The sequence below is a fragment of the Amblyraja radiata genome, chromosome 29 (genome assembly GCF_010909765.2).
Source record: "Amblyraja radiata isolate CabotCenter1 chromosome 29, sAmbRad1.1.pri, whole genome shotgun sequence".
Taxonomy (NCBI): domain Eukaryota; kingdom Metazoa; phylum Chordata; class Chondrichthyes; order Rajiformes; family Rajidae; genus Amblyraja; species Amblyraja radiata.
The window spans coordinates 34,432,662-34,450,495 of NC_045984.1; the positions used below are offsets into that span (position 1 = coordinate 34,432,662).

At 44.5% G+C, this 17,834-nt stretch overlaps 1 protein-coding gene across 6 annotated transcripts in view; it reads right to left on the bottom strand.

The window, feature by feature from the left end:
• The window catches only part of hdgfl2 (HDGF like 2), a 77,754-nt gene extending 64,086 nt beyond the window's left edge, over nucleotides 1-13,668 (bottom strand). For 2 of the 6 annotated variants that reach the window (XM_033047277.1, XM_033047275.1), the window contains exons 1-2: nucleotides 13,120-13,358; nucleotides 1,596-1,672 (exon numbers count right to left, since the gene is read on the bottom strand). In XM_033047277.1, the coding sequence (XP_032903168.1) occupies nucleotides 1,596-1,672; nucleotides 13,120-13,191 (149 nt within the window). In that variant the 5' untranslated portion in view covers nucleotides 13,192-13,358. Of the gene's footprint in view, nucleotides 1-1,595; nucleotides 1,673-13,119; nucleotides 13,362-13,648 lie in introns of those variants that run through there. The other 4 variants (XM_033047278.1, XR_004416284.1, XM_033047273.1 and 1 more) reach the window with 4 other exon arrangements.
• Between the last annotated feature and the right edge of the window lie 4,166 nt (nucleotides 13,669-17,834).

Sequence of the window (17,834 nt, forward strand, 5' to 3'; positions counted from 1 at the left end):
TTGTGCTGCATATACACTTTAAGAAGTGCTTTTCGGACAGGCACATTAATAGGCTTGTCATCAAGACCGAAGGCCTTTGAATAAAAGTTCTGTAGCAACATGGAATGAAAACTAAATAACAGGAAATGGAGATTAGTATTGTCAGGCCTCTTCAAAATGGAAGTGCATAGTGGTATTAAGAAAATGTTCATACAATATACATTAACAATTTGAACTTTGATGAACGTAGGAAGTGGACATAGACTTATCAACGACTCAAGCCTACTGTGCCATTCAATAAGATTATAAGTGCACAGGGTACAAATTTGAAGTGAAGGTAAAACTGGGAGATGTGGTGAACTGTGGGGAGGATATCAAGTCCTCAAGGAGATATAGTCAGGCTGGCCAAATGAGTGAATACATGGGAGATTAACTTTAATGACGAGAAATGTAATTTTACACGAAGAATGAGAATTAGCTAGATAAACTAGAGGGTACAATTCTATAATGACCACATAAACAAAGTTCTGGGAGTATTTGTGCACGATTTGTTGAAAGTAGCAAGGAAAGTTCAGAATATAATTGAAACAAAATATACAGTGTCGTGAGCATTATTCATAGAAGCACACGAGTACAAGAACAAAGCAGTCATGATAAATAACAGCAGTAACGGGTCTGGTGCCACAATTTAAGAAAAATGCATTTGGAATGGGTGTAGAACTGACTTAACAAAATGATTCCAGGGATGAGGAACTTTAGTTATATGGACAGAGCAGAGAAGCTCAGCTGGTTCCACCTGCAACAAAGGAGCTTACGAGGAGATCTGACAAAGAACACTTTGAAAGGCAGAGAAACTGTGCCATTTCCATAGAGGCCAAGAAGTAGGGAAGGGTGATGGCACAAGAATCAAAAGCGGACTTAAATAATTTTATAATAAGTAAAATAGGTGTCTGGGATCTGGAGCACACAGGCAGTGATACGTGGAGGCAGATTCGAATGAAGCAATTAAGAGAGAGCTGGATACATTTCTGAAAATAAATAAACAAAACAAAATGGTCAAGTGTGGCAAAGAGACTAATTGAATTATTCTTGCACAATGCCAGTATACTGTCTCAATGGGTCATAGAAACATAGAAAATAGGTGCAGGATTAGGCCATTCGGCCCTTCGAGCCTGCACCGCCATTCAATATGATCATGGCTGATCATCCAAATCAGCATCCTGTACCTGCCTCTCTCCATACCCCCTGATCCCTTTAACCACAAGGGCCACATCTAATTCTCTCTTAAATATAACTAATGAACTGGTCAAAATACATCATTCCATATCATGGCCTTTTGTGGTTTTGCTTAGTTTAATTAAAATAAAAAAAACATACAAGATTCAAAATAATTGTCAGCACTAATTTAACAACTATACATTTAACACTGGTTCAATAACACACTGCACATTTTGACACATACTTGATGTTATAATATACTCTATAGCATTGCCACTCATTTTCGATTTCTATGAACATTAAACATCCCCCTTTTAGAATTTGCACCGACTGGAGAGAGGAACACCTGTTAATATTTGGCAAAACAAAGAGTATAAAGAAAAGGCAGAAATACATACGTTTCGTGAGTACCATAGAAGAAAATTGGGTATTTATTTGATGGTGGTTTCACTGCTCCCTCAGCAACATCATCAATCTGAAACAATATGTAATTAAATTACTTCATGGTTATGATTCAGTCACAAGTACAAAATATAATAGACACTGTTGTGTATTTGGGTGCTTGGAACGGACTTAAAATAACACTCAGATAGGGGAGTAAACTAACAAGCTTCTTTATTCCAGGACGCCACCTTGAGTCTCATCCAGCACATGCGTCCCCTCGCACAAGACATAACATATGCTAATTATATCACATACATCACACTGCTCCCCCTTTAACTTGGAGGCGGATAACACCATTTAGATTACATTAAATATGATTAACACACTGTTGCAAAATTATATTATTGGTCATCTTACATAATAATCGTATCTAAACTTAGCACATAACTTTTCATTCCACTCATCTTCCTTAAACCAAATACATTACCCCTTGCTTTATGTGTTATAATTTTCCGTTCCTTTATGTGTAAATTGCGAACATTTTCTAATCACTCTAGCTCTGCCTGTATCTCTGCTTTTTTCCTTTTAAATGTCCTAATCTAATTTGCAAATTTCTTCCTGTTCCTGATATTGTGCATTTTATTTTCTGGTTCATGTATTTGCTTTGTTTTCCTCTTTGTAGGTGGGATCTGCCCCATGGCTGCAAGTTTTCATTTTCTAGCAGCTTCCTTTGTCGCTCAATTTCCTGGCACTGCGTATTTATCTGTTCTTGTTGTTTAATGAGATTCTGCAATGCATAACCATTTGTCCATTGCTCAGTGAAGGAAGCTCCATTCTGGACTATAGTGAAGTGTCCTAATCGCAATCGATCCTGCATACTTTTGTCTCGACCAACAAGCCTCTCTTCTTTAGACTTTTCCATCAACAGGTTTTTGGCCATTGTCACACATTTATTTAACTGTTCTTTGTATCGTTTAAGTCTTTTTTGTTGTTCATCTATTTGTCTTCTTAAATCACCTTTCTGGGTATTCTTCAAGAATTAGGATCTATATCGTCTTTGCAATACAACAGTGGCTTTGATTTGTGCTCTGTATAGATTTTTTGTTTCATAAGCAAGGTAGTGAGACTACACTACAATTGCTGTATATTTCAGTTTGAGGAAGTCTTTCCTATATTGTTTAAGCCTTTTGTATCATTTCAGCCTTTTCTGTTGTGCATCTATTTGTCTCCTTAGGTCTTTCCTATACCAAATCATACAAAGTACTGACTGAACTTTTACAGTAGCCCTCTTTTGCTTAACCCACTGCCTAACCACCATACTCTTGTAGGCAGCCTGAATGGTAATAGTTGCATACCTCATTGACTGATATTGCACAAACTGGGAATGCCCTATTTTGCATGCTTTGTACCATCTCTGGATCAAAAAGACTGCTTGTCGCATAGCTCTGTAGCGTACCCTTGATCGGTAACCACGGTATGCAGCTTGCAGTGTGACAACCGCCTTTTGCATCAAGACATTTTTTCTTGTAATGCAAATCATTATGAATGACTTAATATGGCGTGCTGCCTTGATTTTCTCAACCAATTCTCTGGCTTTAATCCCGTGGTAGAAGGCCTGAATACAAACCACTGTTTTTCTCAAACTATTATAATGCCTCACGTAGACATCTCTTATCTGGCAAGCTCTGTATCGTTGTTGTACCGCAATGGCAGACCAGCGTAGTTTCTTGAAATACTGACGCTGTTTATACATCTGATAAGAAGTCTGTATGACCTTGGCAGATTTGTGCATGCACCGTAATTGCTTTCGAACAAGCAACCTCGGTAGGCAGCCTGAAGCAGTAAGTCTTGCGATCACTTTCTATTTGAAGGTGTGCCCTATAATGGGTTTGTACTATTATAGCTGTTCAAAAGGGAACTGCAGATGCTGGAATATCGAAGGTACACAAAATTGCTGGAGGAACTCAGCGGGTGCAGCAGCATCTATGGAGCGAAGGAATTCCAGTCTGAAGAAGGGTTTCGGCCCGAAACGTCGCCTATTTCCTTCGCTCCATAGATGCTGCTGCACCCGCTGAGTTCCTCCAGCAATTTTGTGTACCCTTGTACTATTATAGCTGCTAATTTCATTGCCCTGTATGGACAGTATACTCTATGCCTTCTAAATGCTGCTTGTATTATCGTTGCTGCCTTCTGTTTGTTCTGGATCTCTCTCCGTACCTTCATACCCTTAAATGCAGCTTGAATAGTTAGGGTTGCCCTCTTGTTGGCAATGTCCCTTTCCATTTGACTTTTGTCCCTTTGCCTTTGACCTTCGTCACTTGGCACTTGACTTTTGTCACTTTGCACCCGTTTGTCCTTTGAGGGACTCCCTGCACTCTTTAGTTCAGTCTCTGGATGCCCTTGGAGGTTTTGGCGAGAATTGAGCCATTAATGCCTCCTTGCATTCCTCGTACATTTTGTCTTTGGGCTTTGCTGGCTGCAGTAACATACGTAAGGTCTGATAACCCTCTCTTCCTAAGTCTAATATGAACCATGCTCTCTTCTTTTTACCATATATATTACCATATATATTATTACCATATATATTAATGATTTGGAAGAGGGAATTAGGAGCAACACTAGCAAGTTTGCGGATGACACAAAGCTGGGTGGCAGTGTGAACTGTGAAGAGGATGTTAGGAGGTTGCAGGGTGACCTGGACAGGTTGAGTGAGTGGGCAGATGCGTGGCAGATGCAGTATAATATAGATAAATGTGAGGTTATCCACTTTGGCGGCAAAAACAAGGGGGAAGATTATCTCAATGGGGTTAGGTTAGGTAAGGGGGAGGTACAGCGAGACCTGGGTGTCCTTGTACACCAGTCACTGAAAGTTGGCGTGCAGGTACAGCAGGCAGTGAAGAAAGCTAATGGAATGTTGGCCTTCATAACAAGAGGATTTCAGTATAGGAGTAAAGAGGTTCTTCTGCAGTTGTATAGGGCTCTGGTGAGACCACATCTGGAGTATTGTGTACCGTTTTGGTCTCCTAATTTGAGGAAGGACATCCTTGTGATTGAAGCAGTGCAGCGTAGGTTCACGAGATTGATCCCTGGGATGGCGGGACTGTCATATGAGGAAAGATTGAAAAGACTAGGCTTGTATTCACTGAAGTTTAGAAGGATGAGGGGGTATCTTATGGAAACATATAAAATTATAAAAGGACTGGACAAGCTAGATGCAGGAAAAATGTTCCAAATGTTGGGTGAGTCCAGAACCAGGAGCCACAGTCTTAGAATAAAGGTGAGGTCATTTTGGACTGAGGTGAGAAAAAGCTTTTTCACCCAGAGAGTTGTGAATTTATGGAATTCCCTGCCACAGAGGGCAGTGGAGGCCAAGTCACTGGATGGATTTAAGAGAGAGTTAGATAGAGCTCTAGGGGCTAGTGGAGTCAAGGGATATGGGGAGAAGGCAGGCACGGGTTATTGATAGGGGATGATCAGCCATGATCACAATGAATGGCGGTGCTGGCTCGAAGGGCCGAAAGGCCTCCTCCTGCACCTATTTTCTATGTTTCTATGTTTCTTCTCCTCTGCAGTGATATCATTGGAAATGAAACAAGCCAAAACTTCAGTCCATTTCTCAAAATACTCCCAGAATCTAACTGGGGCACTTTTCCTACAATTTGAAAAGCTATGCTATCCTGTTGATATTAAGGTGCACTATCTTATGTTCTCTCACTGTTTTCTGCACTGGACTTAATCCTTTTACACACTAAGAAGTGATCCAGCCCACTGACTATTATTAATTCTTATAATAATAGATTTATACTATTAACCAACATTTCATGTTAATAGCTAACTAGAACATTTTAAACCATATTCCTTCTATGCACACAGATTTACTATTAATAATAGTGACCAATGCATTACATCCAAACAGTCCCGCTTTTACTGTGAAGGAATAGTGAATAATACAAACATTCAAACAGTGCTTTTATTGTGAAGAATTTCACCGGTCAGACTTTTCGGCCTATGGACTCCGGTGCATCCTCGACCTCTCGGATTATCCAGAGCTTCTCCCAAGGATACTGCTGCTGCTGGCCACTCCGGATCTCCACTGCTACCGCTGGATCATCCGTTGCGGTTCCCTCCGCTGTTTCACCGCTGACTTGCCTGACAAGTCGACTCTGCTGGCTCTCGCTGCTGGTCCCGCTGCTCGGCTCATCGCTGGCTCTCTGGCCCGCCTGGCTGCTCGGCTCTTCGGCACTGTGCCCCGCTGTCGGGGGCTGGGTAAGCGCTGTGTTCCGCTTCTCTCTCGCGGTCGGCTCACTCGGCCGGTTCCGCTTCTCTCTCGCGGTCGGCTTTCCCACTCGGCCCGTCCGCTTCTCTTGCGCGGCCGGACCCTCTTTTTTGCTCCCGGTCGGGCTGACTCTCCTCAAACCGGGCTTTCTCTGCTGGTGGTCGTCTCCTGCGACCGGGCTTTCTCCGCTCACAGCCGTCTCTTGCGACCGGGCTTTCTCTCACGACCGGGCTGACTCCGTTTTCGTCGGTGGCTACTCCGGACCTGTCCGTGGCCTGCACGGTACTAGGCCCTCACTCGACGTCGGTGGCAGCTCCTGGGCCTGGCTGTGGGCTACACAGCCCTGGAAAACGTTCGAAGTCGGTGGTGGTCACCGGACCTGTCCGTGGCCTACACCGTACACAGTCCTGGAACTCACCCGAAGTCGATGGAGGCTGTTAGGCCTCTTCGGCCTCTTCTGCCCCTTTGCCGTGGCTGCACGGCCCTGGAAAGCATTGTGAGGTCAGCAGCTGGGCAACCTTAATATTTTTTTAAAAGTCAGTTTGGTGATAAATTTTAGTAAATATCTCGGGAAAAAATGGAATAAATTTATAGAGGATTGGATTTTTGAAATCATAAGGAAAATTTCTACCAGAAGATGTAAAAATTTCACTGTTATTGTAACGTCAGCAGTTGGGCAGCAGTCAGATTTAAAAAAAAGTCAGATTGGTCAACAATTTTAATTAAAAAGTTGGGAAAATAATGTACCAAATGTAGAGGAGTGGATTTCTAAAATCACAAGGAAAATCTCTACTGAAATATGTTAAAAATTTCCCGTTTTGACGTCTGGTTTTCGAGGAGATACGTTTCACAGGCAAAATCACACACACACAGAGCTTTAATAGATACTAGACTAAGTGCAGACCCATTGGGTTTGTTCCCCCAACGTGCGGTTGCGGGGGGGGAAGAAAAGTAGTGGGCAGAAAGGCATGTCATGCGTGGTTTGAAGAGCAAAAAATAATAACTGAAAATTTCACTCAGTTCTCTTAATTTTTAAGAAAGTTATGGGCTTTTGACTGTCCTCGATCACAGCTTTTGTGTTAAGTCAATGGAAAAGCAATAGGGAACAAGATGCTAATTTCCGAATATGAAAATGGCCATAACCTTTTTAATACTGAAGATATGAAAGTGAATTAATCAAATTAAACTTCTTTTTATGCTTTATCTGATGGGATAAATTGCAGACTTGATTTTTAAAATCTCAAAATTTTGTAACATTGCTACAATGTAGTGTCTTCATAACTACCATTCAGTAGCTCCAACATTCACCCTTATGAAGCGCTTCTGGAGGCTGGTCATGAGATACACTAACTCCAGCCTCAAAGCAAGCCTTGATCGATTGCAGTTTGCCTACCGTCAAAAGTCCACGGCAGACACAATATCCCTTCACCCTACACTCAATTGCTGGAACATTTGGATAACCTAGGTCAGACTACTATTTATTGACTATAGCTCTGCCTTCAACACCATAATCCCAACCAAACTCATCTCCAAACTCCTGGACCTAGGAGTCAGCACTCCCTCCGCGTCTGGATCCTCGAATTCCGGACCGTAGACCACAATCAGTGAGAATAGGCGACAAAATATCCTCCATGATAATTCTCAACAATGATGCGTTAGCAGTCACTTATTCTACATGTAAGACTTTGCATCCAAATACTGCCCCAACTCCATTTAATGATTCAATTGTACTTTATTGTCACATGTTACTAGGTACAGTGAGATTCTTTACTTGCCTGCAGTTCAGTAAAAAATCTTACTATACATAAGCACAATCATACTTAAGTACAAGAGTGTAAGATAGTACATTACACTGAGGCAGTATATAAGAGTCACCACGTTTCTACTGACAAAGCCAAGAGCATTGACAGGTACTAATGGTGGACTTCAAGATAATTCTGACGTTCTGGACACATGGTTCCTGCTGATTGGGAATAATAGGTTGACTGCGGTGCTGTCCAAGAAGAACTCTCTGTGCAGGGTTGTTTAAATTTTTGACAATAATTTTCATGACATTTTAGTTGCTGTTGTTTTACCATAGCCGAATAACTGCTAGTCTGTCATCAATAACCATCATGGTAACTACGGTGAAGACATCTTTGAGGTTCCCCACTCAAAAAATGAAACCATCTAAACACCATAATAAACAGCAACAAAGTTTAGCATATAAAATAACAAACAATAATAGTGCTAAGATAAAAATCAATAAAAAACAATGCACTCTCCCACCTCCCCCCTCACAGTCTATGTAGTTCAGATAGTTCAGATCTTAAGTTCTGGCATTCTAATAGTCTGATGGTTGTTGGGAAGAAGCTGCTCTTGAACCTGGGAGTTCGTTTTCAGACTGCCATACCTTTTCCCAATGGCAGGAATGAAATGAAATTGTGGCAAGGGTGGTGTGGATCACTGAGGATGCTGGCTGCCTTTGAGGCAGCAACTCTTGCAGATCCCTTCGACGGTGGGGAGGTCAAAGGATGGGATGGGCTGGGCAGGTTTCACCACTTTTCAATCTTCTTAATTTAAGCAGCTTTCAGATAGGCACATGGATATGCAGGAAACAGAGGGATATGGATCACTTGCAGGCAGATGAGATCAGTTCAGCCTGGATAGAGTGAATGTGGAGAGGATGTTTCCACCTGTGGGAGAGTCTAGGACTAGAGGCCATAGCCTCAGAATGAAAGGACGTGCCTTTAGAAAGGTGATGAGATGGAATTTCTTTAGTCAGACACGGTGAATCTGTGGAATTCATTGCCAGACAGCTGTGGAGGCCAAGACAGTGGATATTTTTACGGCAAGATTAACAGATTCTTGATCAGCAAGCATGTCAGGGTTTATGGGGCAAAGGTAGGAGAATGGGGTTGTGAGAGAAAAATAGATCAGCCATGATTGAATGGCGGAGAAGATTTAATGGGTTGAATGGTCTAATTCTGCTCCTAGAACTTATGAAGTCTAGCTAGGCTTCGTGTTCGTCATAAACATTGTGGGCAGAAGAGCCCATTCCTGGGTGCCTTGCTGCAAACAGTCTATATTGCACAGACATGGAAACATAGAAAATAGGAGTAGTCCATTCGCCCCAACATGATTATGGCTGATCATCTAAAATCAGTGCCCCGTTCCTGCTTTCTCTCCTTATCAATAGTCAGATTTATTTGTCACATACACAATGAAGTGCAGTGAAAAGAACTTGCCAGCATCGGTACAATAAAAAAGAACACACAATACACAATAAAAATGTAACACCAAAACATCCACCACTATCACTTCCACCATCCACCACTATCACGCCCTTTATCATTGCATCAATGTGCTAGACCCTAGAAAAATCTTCAGTTTTTGATCTCTCCACCATAATTCTGTCATAGAAATATGGAAAAATAGGTGCAGGAGTAGGCCATTCGGCCCTTTGAGCCAGCACCGCCATTCAATATGATCATGGCTGATCATCTAAAATCAGTACCTCGTTCCTGCTTTTTCCCCATATCCCTTGATTCCTTTAGCCCCAAGAGCTAAATTAACTCTTTCTTGAAACCATCCAGTGAATTGGCCTCCACTGCCTTCTGTGGCAGAGAATTCCAGATTCACCACTCTCTGGGTAAAAAATGTTTTTACTCATCTCAGTCCTAAATGGCCTACCCCTTATTCTTAAACTGTGACCCCTGGTTCAGGACTCCCCCAACATCGTGAACATTTTTCCTGCATCTAGCCTATCCAATCTTTAAGAATGTTATATATTTCTGAAATATCCTCTCATCCTTCTAAATCCCAGTGAATACAAGCGCAGTCGACCCATTCTTTCATGTCAGTCCTGCCATCCAGGGAATTAACCCGGTTAAACTACGCTGCACTCCCTCAATAGCAATAATATCCTTCCGCAAATTAGGAGACCAAAACTACACCCAATGCTCCAAATGGGGTCTCACCAGGGCCCTGTACAACTGCAGTAGGCCCACCTTGCTCCTAAACTCAAACCCTCTCGCAATGAAAGCCAACATTAACATTTACAAGTAACATTAGCAAAATTGCAGATGACTCAAAGCTGGGTGGCAGTGTGAACTGTGAGGAGGATGCGATGAGAATGCAGGGTGACTTGGACAGGTTGGGTGAGTGGACAGATGCATGGCAGATGCAGTTTAATGCGGATAAATGTGAGGTTATCCACTTTGGTAGCAAAAACAGGAAGGAAGATTATTATCTAAATGGTGTCAAATTGGGAAAAGGGGAAGTACAATGTGATCTGGCGGTCCTTGTTCATCAGTCAATGAAAGTAAGAATGCAGGTACAGCAGGCAGTGAAGAAAGCGAATAGCATGTTGGCCTTCATAACAAGAGGAGTTGAATATTGGGGCAAATAGGTCCTTCTGCAGTTGTACAGGCCCCTAGTGAGACCACACCTGGAGTATTGTGTGCAGTTTTGGTGTCCAAATTTGAGGAAGGACATTCTTGCTATTGAGGGAGTGTAGCGTAGGTTCACAAGGTTAATTCCTGGGATGGCGGGACTGTCATATGCTGAGAGAATGGAGCGGCTGGGCTTGTATACTCTGGAATTTAGAAGGATGAGAGTGGATCTTATTGAAACATATAAGATAATTAAGGGTTTGGACACGCTAGAGGCAGGAAACGTGTTCCCGATGTTGGGGGAGTCCAGAACCAGGGGCCACAGTTTAAGAATAAGGGGCAAGCCATTGAGAACGGGGATGAGGAAACACTTTTTCACACAGAGAGTTGTGAGTGTGGAATTCTCTGCCTCAGAGGGCGGTGGAGGCCAGATCTGGATACTTTCAAGAGAGAGCTAGATAGGACTCTTAAAGATAGCGGAGTCAGGGGATATGGGAGAAGGCAACAACGGGTTACCGATTGTGGATGATCAGCCATGATCACATTGAATGGCGGTGCTGGCTTGAAGAGCTGAATGGCCTACTCCTGCACCTATTGTCCATTGTCTAACATGCCATTAGCTTCCTTCACTGCCTGCTGCACCAGCATGCTTACTTTTAATGACTGATGTACAAGCACATCCAGGTCTCGTTGCACCTCCACTTTTCCTAATCTGACACCAATCAGATAATAATCTGCCCTCCTGTTCTTGCCACCAAAGTGGATAACCTCACATTTATCCACATTATTTTTTTTTAGATAGATTAGATAGCCTTTTATTGTCATTCAGACCGAAGTCTGAACAAAATTGAAGCAGTCATACATACAATACAATACAATAAAAAAACAACAATAAACACATATTAACATCCACCACAGTGAGTCCACCCAACATCTCCTCACTGTGATGGAGGCAAAAGTCTTAGGTCTCCAGTCTCTTCCCTCCTCTTCTCCTTCTGCACTGCGCTGAGATTATACTGCATCTGCTCACTCACCCAACCTATCCAAGTCAGCTTGCATCCTCCTCGCAACTCACACTGCCACCCAGCATTGTGTCATCCGCAACCTTGGGAGATGTTTGAATGTCGGTGAAGACTGCGTTGTGGATCCTCAGCCTTGTGCTAAAGTCAACTACTAATTCCTTGGTTTTACTGACGTTGCGTGCAAGGTTTTTCTGGCACCACTCGGTCAGACGATCAATCTCCCACTGACACGGACTCATAATCATCTGCAATTTATCCATCAATGGTCGTCAGCGAATTTGAAAATAGAGTTGGGTACCACTTCCATAAGGTAGCATGGTGAATTTCCACAGAACTGCAAATTGAATGCCAGCCTACACTACATTCCAACATTTCTGTATTGTAGCTTGAATCCACAATCCACAAGTCTGAAGGAAAGGTGAGAGTGATGCTTCAAGGCCATATTATTGATATGCAGTCGATAAAAGTTACTAATTGTTTAAGAAGGAACTGCAGATGCTGGAAAATCGAAGGTAAACAAAAATGCTGGAGAAACTCAGCGGGTGAGGCAGCATCTATGGAGCGAAGGAAATAGGCAACGTTTTGGGTCGAAACCCTTCTTCAGACTGATGTGAGGGGGGGGGGGGGGCGGGAAGAAGAAAGGAAGAGATGGAGCCAGTGGGCTGAGGGAGAGCTGAGAAGGGGAGAAAGTAGGGACTACCTGAAATTAGAGAAGTCAATGTTCATACCGCTGGGGTGCAAACTGCCCAATCGAAATACGAGGTGCTGCTCCTCCAATTTACGGTGGTCCTCACTCTGGCCATGGAGGAGGCCCAGGACAGAAAGGTCGGATTCGGAATGGGAGGGGGAGTTGAAGTGCTGAGCTACCGGGAGATCAGGTTGTTTATTGCGAACCGAGCGGAGGTGTTCGGTGAAGCGATCGCCAAGCCTACGCTTGGTCTCACCGATGTAGAGCAGCTGACATCTAGAGTAGCGGATGCAATAGACGTGGTTGGAGGAGGCGCAGGTGAACCTCTGCCGCACCTGGAACGACTGCTTGAGTCCTTGAATGGAGTTAAGGAGGGAGGGAAAGCGACAAGTGCAGCATTTCCTGCGGTTGCAAGGGAAAGTGCCCGGAGAGGGGGTGGTACGGGTGGGAAGGGACGAATTGACCAGGGAGTTACAGAGGGAGCAGTCTCTGCGGAAAACAGACAGGGGAGGTGATGGGAAGATGTGGCAAGTGGTGGGATCACGTTGGTTACTATTTGATCTGTTAATGGTCTCTGTAGAATCCAGTGACAAATACCTTAAGAAATGTAACCAGAACAGTTTATCCAGGTAACTTATGATCCACCTATGATACAGCGGCACGGCAGGTCGAGGGAAGCTTCATATACACAAACCCCCTCGCCGCACAGCACCATGGGACATGTAGTCCTCATCCCGCGTCAAGTCACGGACGCTGGTCTGATGGGAACTACAATCCCCTCAATGCACCGCACACGCAGACATGCGTAGAGCCGTGTATTCACTGTACAACACATATCCTATCCGTCCCCACACAAAAAACTTTAGGTCAAAAACCTCACTGTATTACAGCCTAAACGTTAATTTTCATTTCATAAAGAAAGTTCCTGCAAAGAAAATAAAAACCCCACAGGCCTCTAGTTTTCTCCCTTCTTTACTAATAACAATAGAACTGACTACCAGAGCCAGAAATTCAAAACGAGAATAAGCGAGTGATCCATAACATTAAAACAGCCAGCCAATTTACCTCACATGGGATCGAGAACCATGGTTGAAAGTTTAAAGTTTAGATTTGGTTTTATTTTTCTCCCGCTGTCAGACTCTCCTCCCGCCAAAGCACATCAGACAGCGCGGTACTCACCCGGGCCGGCCAGTGAGGATATCCCTTCATTTTAGCAAAAACCAGATCTCCTGCTTTGAAATTGTGAGGCATTTTCTGTTCGATGTGGCTTTCTTCAGGCAATTGCTGTAAAAGGACGGTGTGTGAGCGGAGCGGGGCGCCGAGCGACCGCAGACTGTCGTTGGCCGTGGGCGCTCCGGCGGTGGGTGGTGGGCCGGCGCTATGGGCGCTCCGGTGGTGGGCCGGGGCCGTGGGCGCTCCGGCGGTGGGTGGTGGGCCGGGGCTGGGGACGCTCCGGCGGTGGGCCGGAGTTGCCGGCGCTGTTGGCCGGGATGCCGGCGCTGTGGGCCGGGGGCGCTCCGGCGGTGGGGACGGTCCGGCGGTGGGGACGCTCCGGCGGTGGGGACGCTCCGGCGGTGGGTGGTGGGCCGGGGTTGGGGACGCTCCGGTGGTGGGCCGGGGTTGGGGACGCTCCGGCGGTGGGTGGTGGGCCGGGGTTGGGGACGCTCCGGCGGTGGGTGGTGGGCCGGGGTTGGGGACGCTCCGGTGGTGGGCCGGGGTTGCCGGCGCTGTGGGGACGCGGCGCAGCCCAACCTGCTGCCAGAAGTCCCGCCCTCCTCGCCTTCCTATTGGCCCCTGGCGTGGAACGTGCTGCGGCTCCAGGCTCTGATTGGGGAATGCGCATGCCCATCATATGACCTCAGGCCAGGTTAGTGTGAGGCGCAGAAAGGGCGGGGCGCTCCTCTGGAGGATGAACCATGTTGCCCCGGCACTGCTCCTCATGCTTCATCAATGATGATGATGATGCTCACAGGAGACCACATGGTCATGTTGTGGATGTCGAGGAATCCAATAATTGAAACAAGTTACATACTAGTTATGCATTTGCAAATGTGCGCTTGTAACCATCTCCTATATGCACACAAGTGGGACAAGAAATACAGTCTGATTCTTGACTTAACAAACATGTCACAGCTCTACCCAAAGATCATAGTCCTCTCTATGATCTTTGGCTCTACCTGTGCCCAGCAGGCGTTCTTTATGCGTGGGCCTTAAGCACCTAAACGTAAGAAATACAAGCAGAAGTAGGCCGTACAGCCCTTTAAGCTTGCCTTTTAATTTTATTGTTGATATTGCGTATTAATTGCATTTTTAAGCCTGATCCCCAAATTCGTTGATTGCCCCTGTATGAGGAAAACATAACTATCAATTATTCGTGTTTATAGTCGAGGACTGGACATCTGCAGACAGCCCTTATGGGAAGATAATTCATTTCTGAGTTATGGGCATGACAGGCAAGGTCAGCATTCAGTGCCTGGTCCCTAAGTTACTTTGAAAAACGGACTGTCTTGAACCACTGCAGTCCTTCTGGTGCTATTGAGTAGGGAGCTCCAGAATTTGGCACAGACTTTTCTGACGGAGACCGGCCAGAGCTTCAGCAGCGGCGCAGCACTGAATTCCATCGTGGAGTAGGACGATGCCTTACCGGGGATTGCCTGTTGAAGCTCCGGAGCGTTGGGACTGTTGTCTTTAACACCATGGAGCTGTGGTTGCGGAGCTTCCAGCCCCAGGCGGCGCTGACTCGTGGAGTCCTGGGATCCTTTGCCGAGGGTCGCTGGTGCTGAATCTCCGCCTAGCTCGGCCTGTGGACTTTGGGAGCCACGGTCTCCGGTTGGGAGCGGCCGATTTGGAAACTCCAAGCCGCTGAGTGTGTTCTTCCGTTCCGAGGCCGGAGCTCCGATCATCCCGGCGAGAGGGCCTGAACATCGGGCCGCCCATAGCAGCGACTGCGGAGGGCTCAAAGGCCCTGGCCACGGGTGAACAAAAGAGGAAGATGACTGAACTTTATTGCTTTCCCTCACAGTGGGAAACGTTGATTCCACTGTGTGGGGATGTTCATGTTAAATTCTATCGTGTATTGTGTTCTTTTTATTCATATAGCTGTATGGTAACTCAAATCTCACTGTACCAATTGGTGCATGTGACAATAAATGTAACTTGAAGTTGATTAGTACGGGTGTCAGTGGTTAAGAGGAGAAGGCAGGAGAATGGGTTCAGAGGGGAAGATAGATCAGCCATGATTGAATGGCGGTGAAGATTTGTTGGGCAGATTGGCCTGATTCTGCTGCCATCTCTTTTGAACTACAGTACAATTTGTAAATAGCTCAAAATGGCGGCCATTGAGTGCTGTTGGTGGAAAAAATAATGTTAAGGGTGGTGGATGGGGTGTCAATCAAATAAGCTGGTTTGTCTGGATGGTCCTCTTCGGCATTGTTACTCATCCAAGTAAGTTGAGAGTACACATGTTTCCATTCGTATTTTGGTGTGAATTGTCCATTCCCTTATCCTGAGCCAAATTCTAGAGTCAATTACCAGTATATTATTTTAATAGCAATCTGTTTTTCTATTCAAAGGTTGACACAAAATGCTGGAGTAACTCAGAAGAAATGAGTGACGTTTCGGGTCGGGACCCTTTTTCAGACTTCTTCATATCACTCAGCAAAAGATCTTTTGCACATCTTAACACATTGTTGTGGACACTCCAACTTAATTTAGAATCCGAGTCATGCAGCACAGAAACAGTTTTTTTGGCCTAACTGGTCCATGTTGAGCAAGATGTCCCATCTAAGTTGTTCCAATTTGCCTGTGTTTGGCCCATCATCCCGCTAAAACTTTCCTATCCATGTACCTGTCCAAATGTCTTTGAAATGTAATTGTTCCCTCAAGCATAACTACATCCTCTGACAGTTTGTTCCACACATCCGCCACTTTCTGTGTGAAGAAGCTGTCCCTCAGATTCCTATTTATTCATTTATTTCTAACCTTAAAACTTATGCCCTCTAGTTCTTGATTCTCCTACCCAAGGAAAAAAATTCTCTGCATCCACCCTATGTTCACCCCTCAGCTTCCTATGCTCCCAGCTGATCAAATCCCACTGTAATAACCATCTTCTCTGTCCATAATGCCACCTATTTTGGTATCATCTGCAAACTTACTAATCATGCCATACATCTCATCCAAATCCTTGATATCAAATGGAAAACGGCAAATAATCCAGCAACAATCCTGGATTATTTGCTGTTTTCCATTTGTATCGGCCTCCATGCAATCTACTTTTCCACAGCAGCTTCCCATGTGGAACATTATCAAAGGCCATGTTGAAATCTATGTAGACGATGTCTATGACATGCGCTCATCAATATTCATGGTAACTTCTTCAAAATCTCCCATCATATTTGTGAGACCTGATCTCTGATGTACTAAACCATGCTGACTACCCTAATCAACCCCTGAATTTGCAAATGCATAAATATCCCCTCAGAACCTCTCCAGTAACTTCCTACCACACACAGATGTCAAGCTTATTGGTCTGTAGTTCCCTAGTTTTTTTTTCTTTGCAGCCCTTCTTAAATATAAGCACAACATATGGCTAATTTAGTTTAGGGATAGAGCATGGAAACAGGTCCTTTGGTTCACCGAGTCCATGCCAACCATTAAATGAGTGATCAGTGGTCGGCGATGACTAAGTGGGACAAAGTGCACTAAATTAGCCACCCTTCAGTTGACAATTGGGATACCAATGCCAAGGACAGGAAACTCTGGGGAACCATCATCCAAGAAGGAACAGCGACCTTCGATGCCAAGAGATGTGCAGAATTAGAAAAAAAGGTACAGGATACTGAGTTGGATGATCAGCCATGATCATATTGAATGGCGGTGCAGGCTCGAAGGGCCGAATGGCCTACTCCTGCACCTATTTTCTATGTTTCTAAAATGGAATGAGAGGCAGCAACAATCAAAGCCCGATCTGCCATCTGGAATTACCTGTCCTGAATGTCGAAGAACTTTTAAAGCCAGGATTGGACCCATAAGCCATCTGAGAGTCTATAAAAACAACAGAACGTAGACCATGATCCTCCATCTCGAGGGATAGCCACGACGACACACAGATGACCACTTTGGTTTCTGAGGGGCCCTATTCTCTCTCTAGTTACTGTTTTTCCCTTAATCAATCTATATATTACTAAAACTCTCATCTTGTTTGCTTGTGAGTCTGCCTGTGTGTCTGTCTGTGACTGATGCCCTGAATTACGCCAAAACGGTACACGATAGCGCTACAATTTTTTTGCACCACCTTACTCACCATTGTCATGTAATGAAGTGTGTCAAGTTTCGTTCAGATTGATGGTATATTTTACAAGTTATTCACATTTCAAACTTTAAAAAGTTCACTTTTCACTTAATTTCTCACAGTGAAAAATCCAAATCCAATTGCTGGCCCTGCCTGCAACAATGTTGCAAATCACAGCAAGTGCAATTGCATTTTTTTTTAGGTTTAAAAAGAGGGAGGATGAATAAGCTATGATATATATTAATGATCTGGACGAGGGAATTGAATGCAACATCTCCAAGTTTGCGGGTGACACAAAGCTGGGGGGCAGTGTTAGCTGTGAGGAGGATGCTAGGAGGCTGCAAGGTGACTTGGATTGGTTGGGTGAGTGGGCAAATGCATGGCAGATGCAGTATAATGTGGATAAATGTGAGGTTATCCACTATGGTGGCAAAAACAGGAAAGTAGACTATTATCTGAATGGTGGCCGATTAGGAAAAGGGGAGATGCAACGAGACCTGGGTGTCATGGTACACCAGTCATTGAAAGTAGGCATGCAGGTGCAGCAGGCAGTGAAGAAAGCGAATGGTATGTTAACATTCATAGCAAAAGGATTTGAGTATAG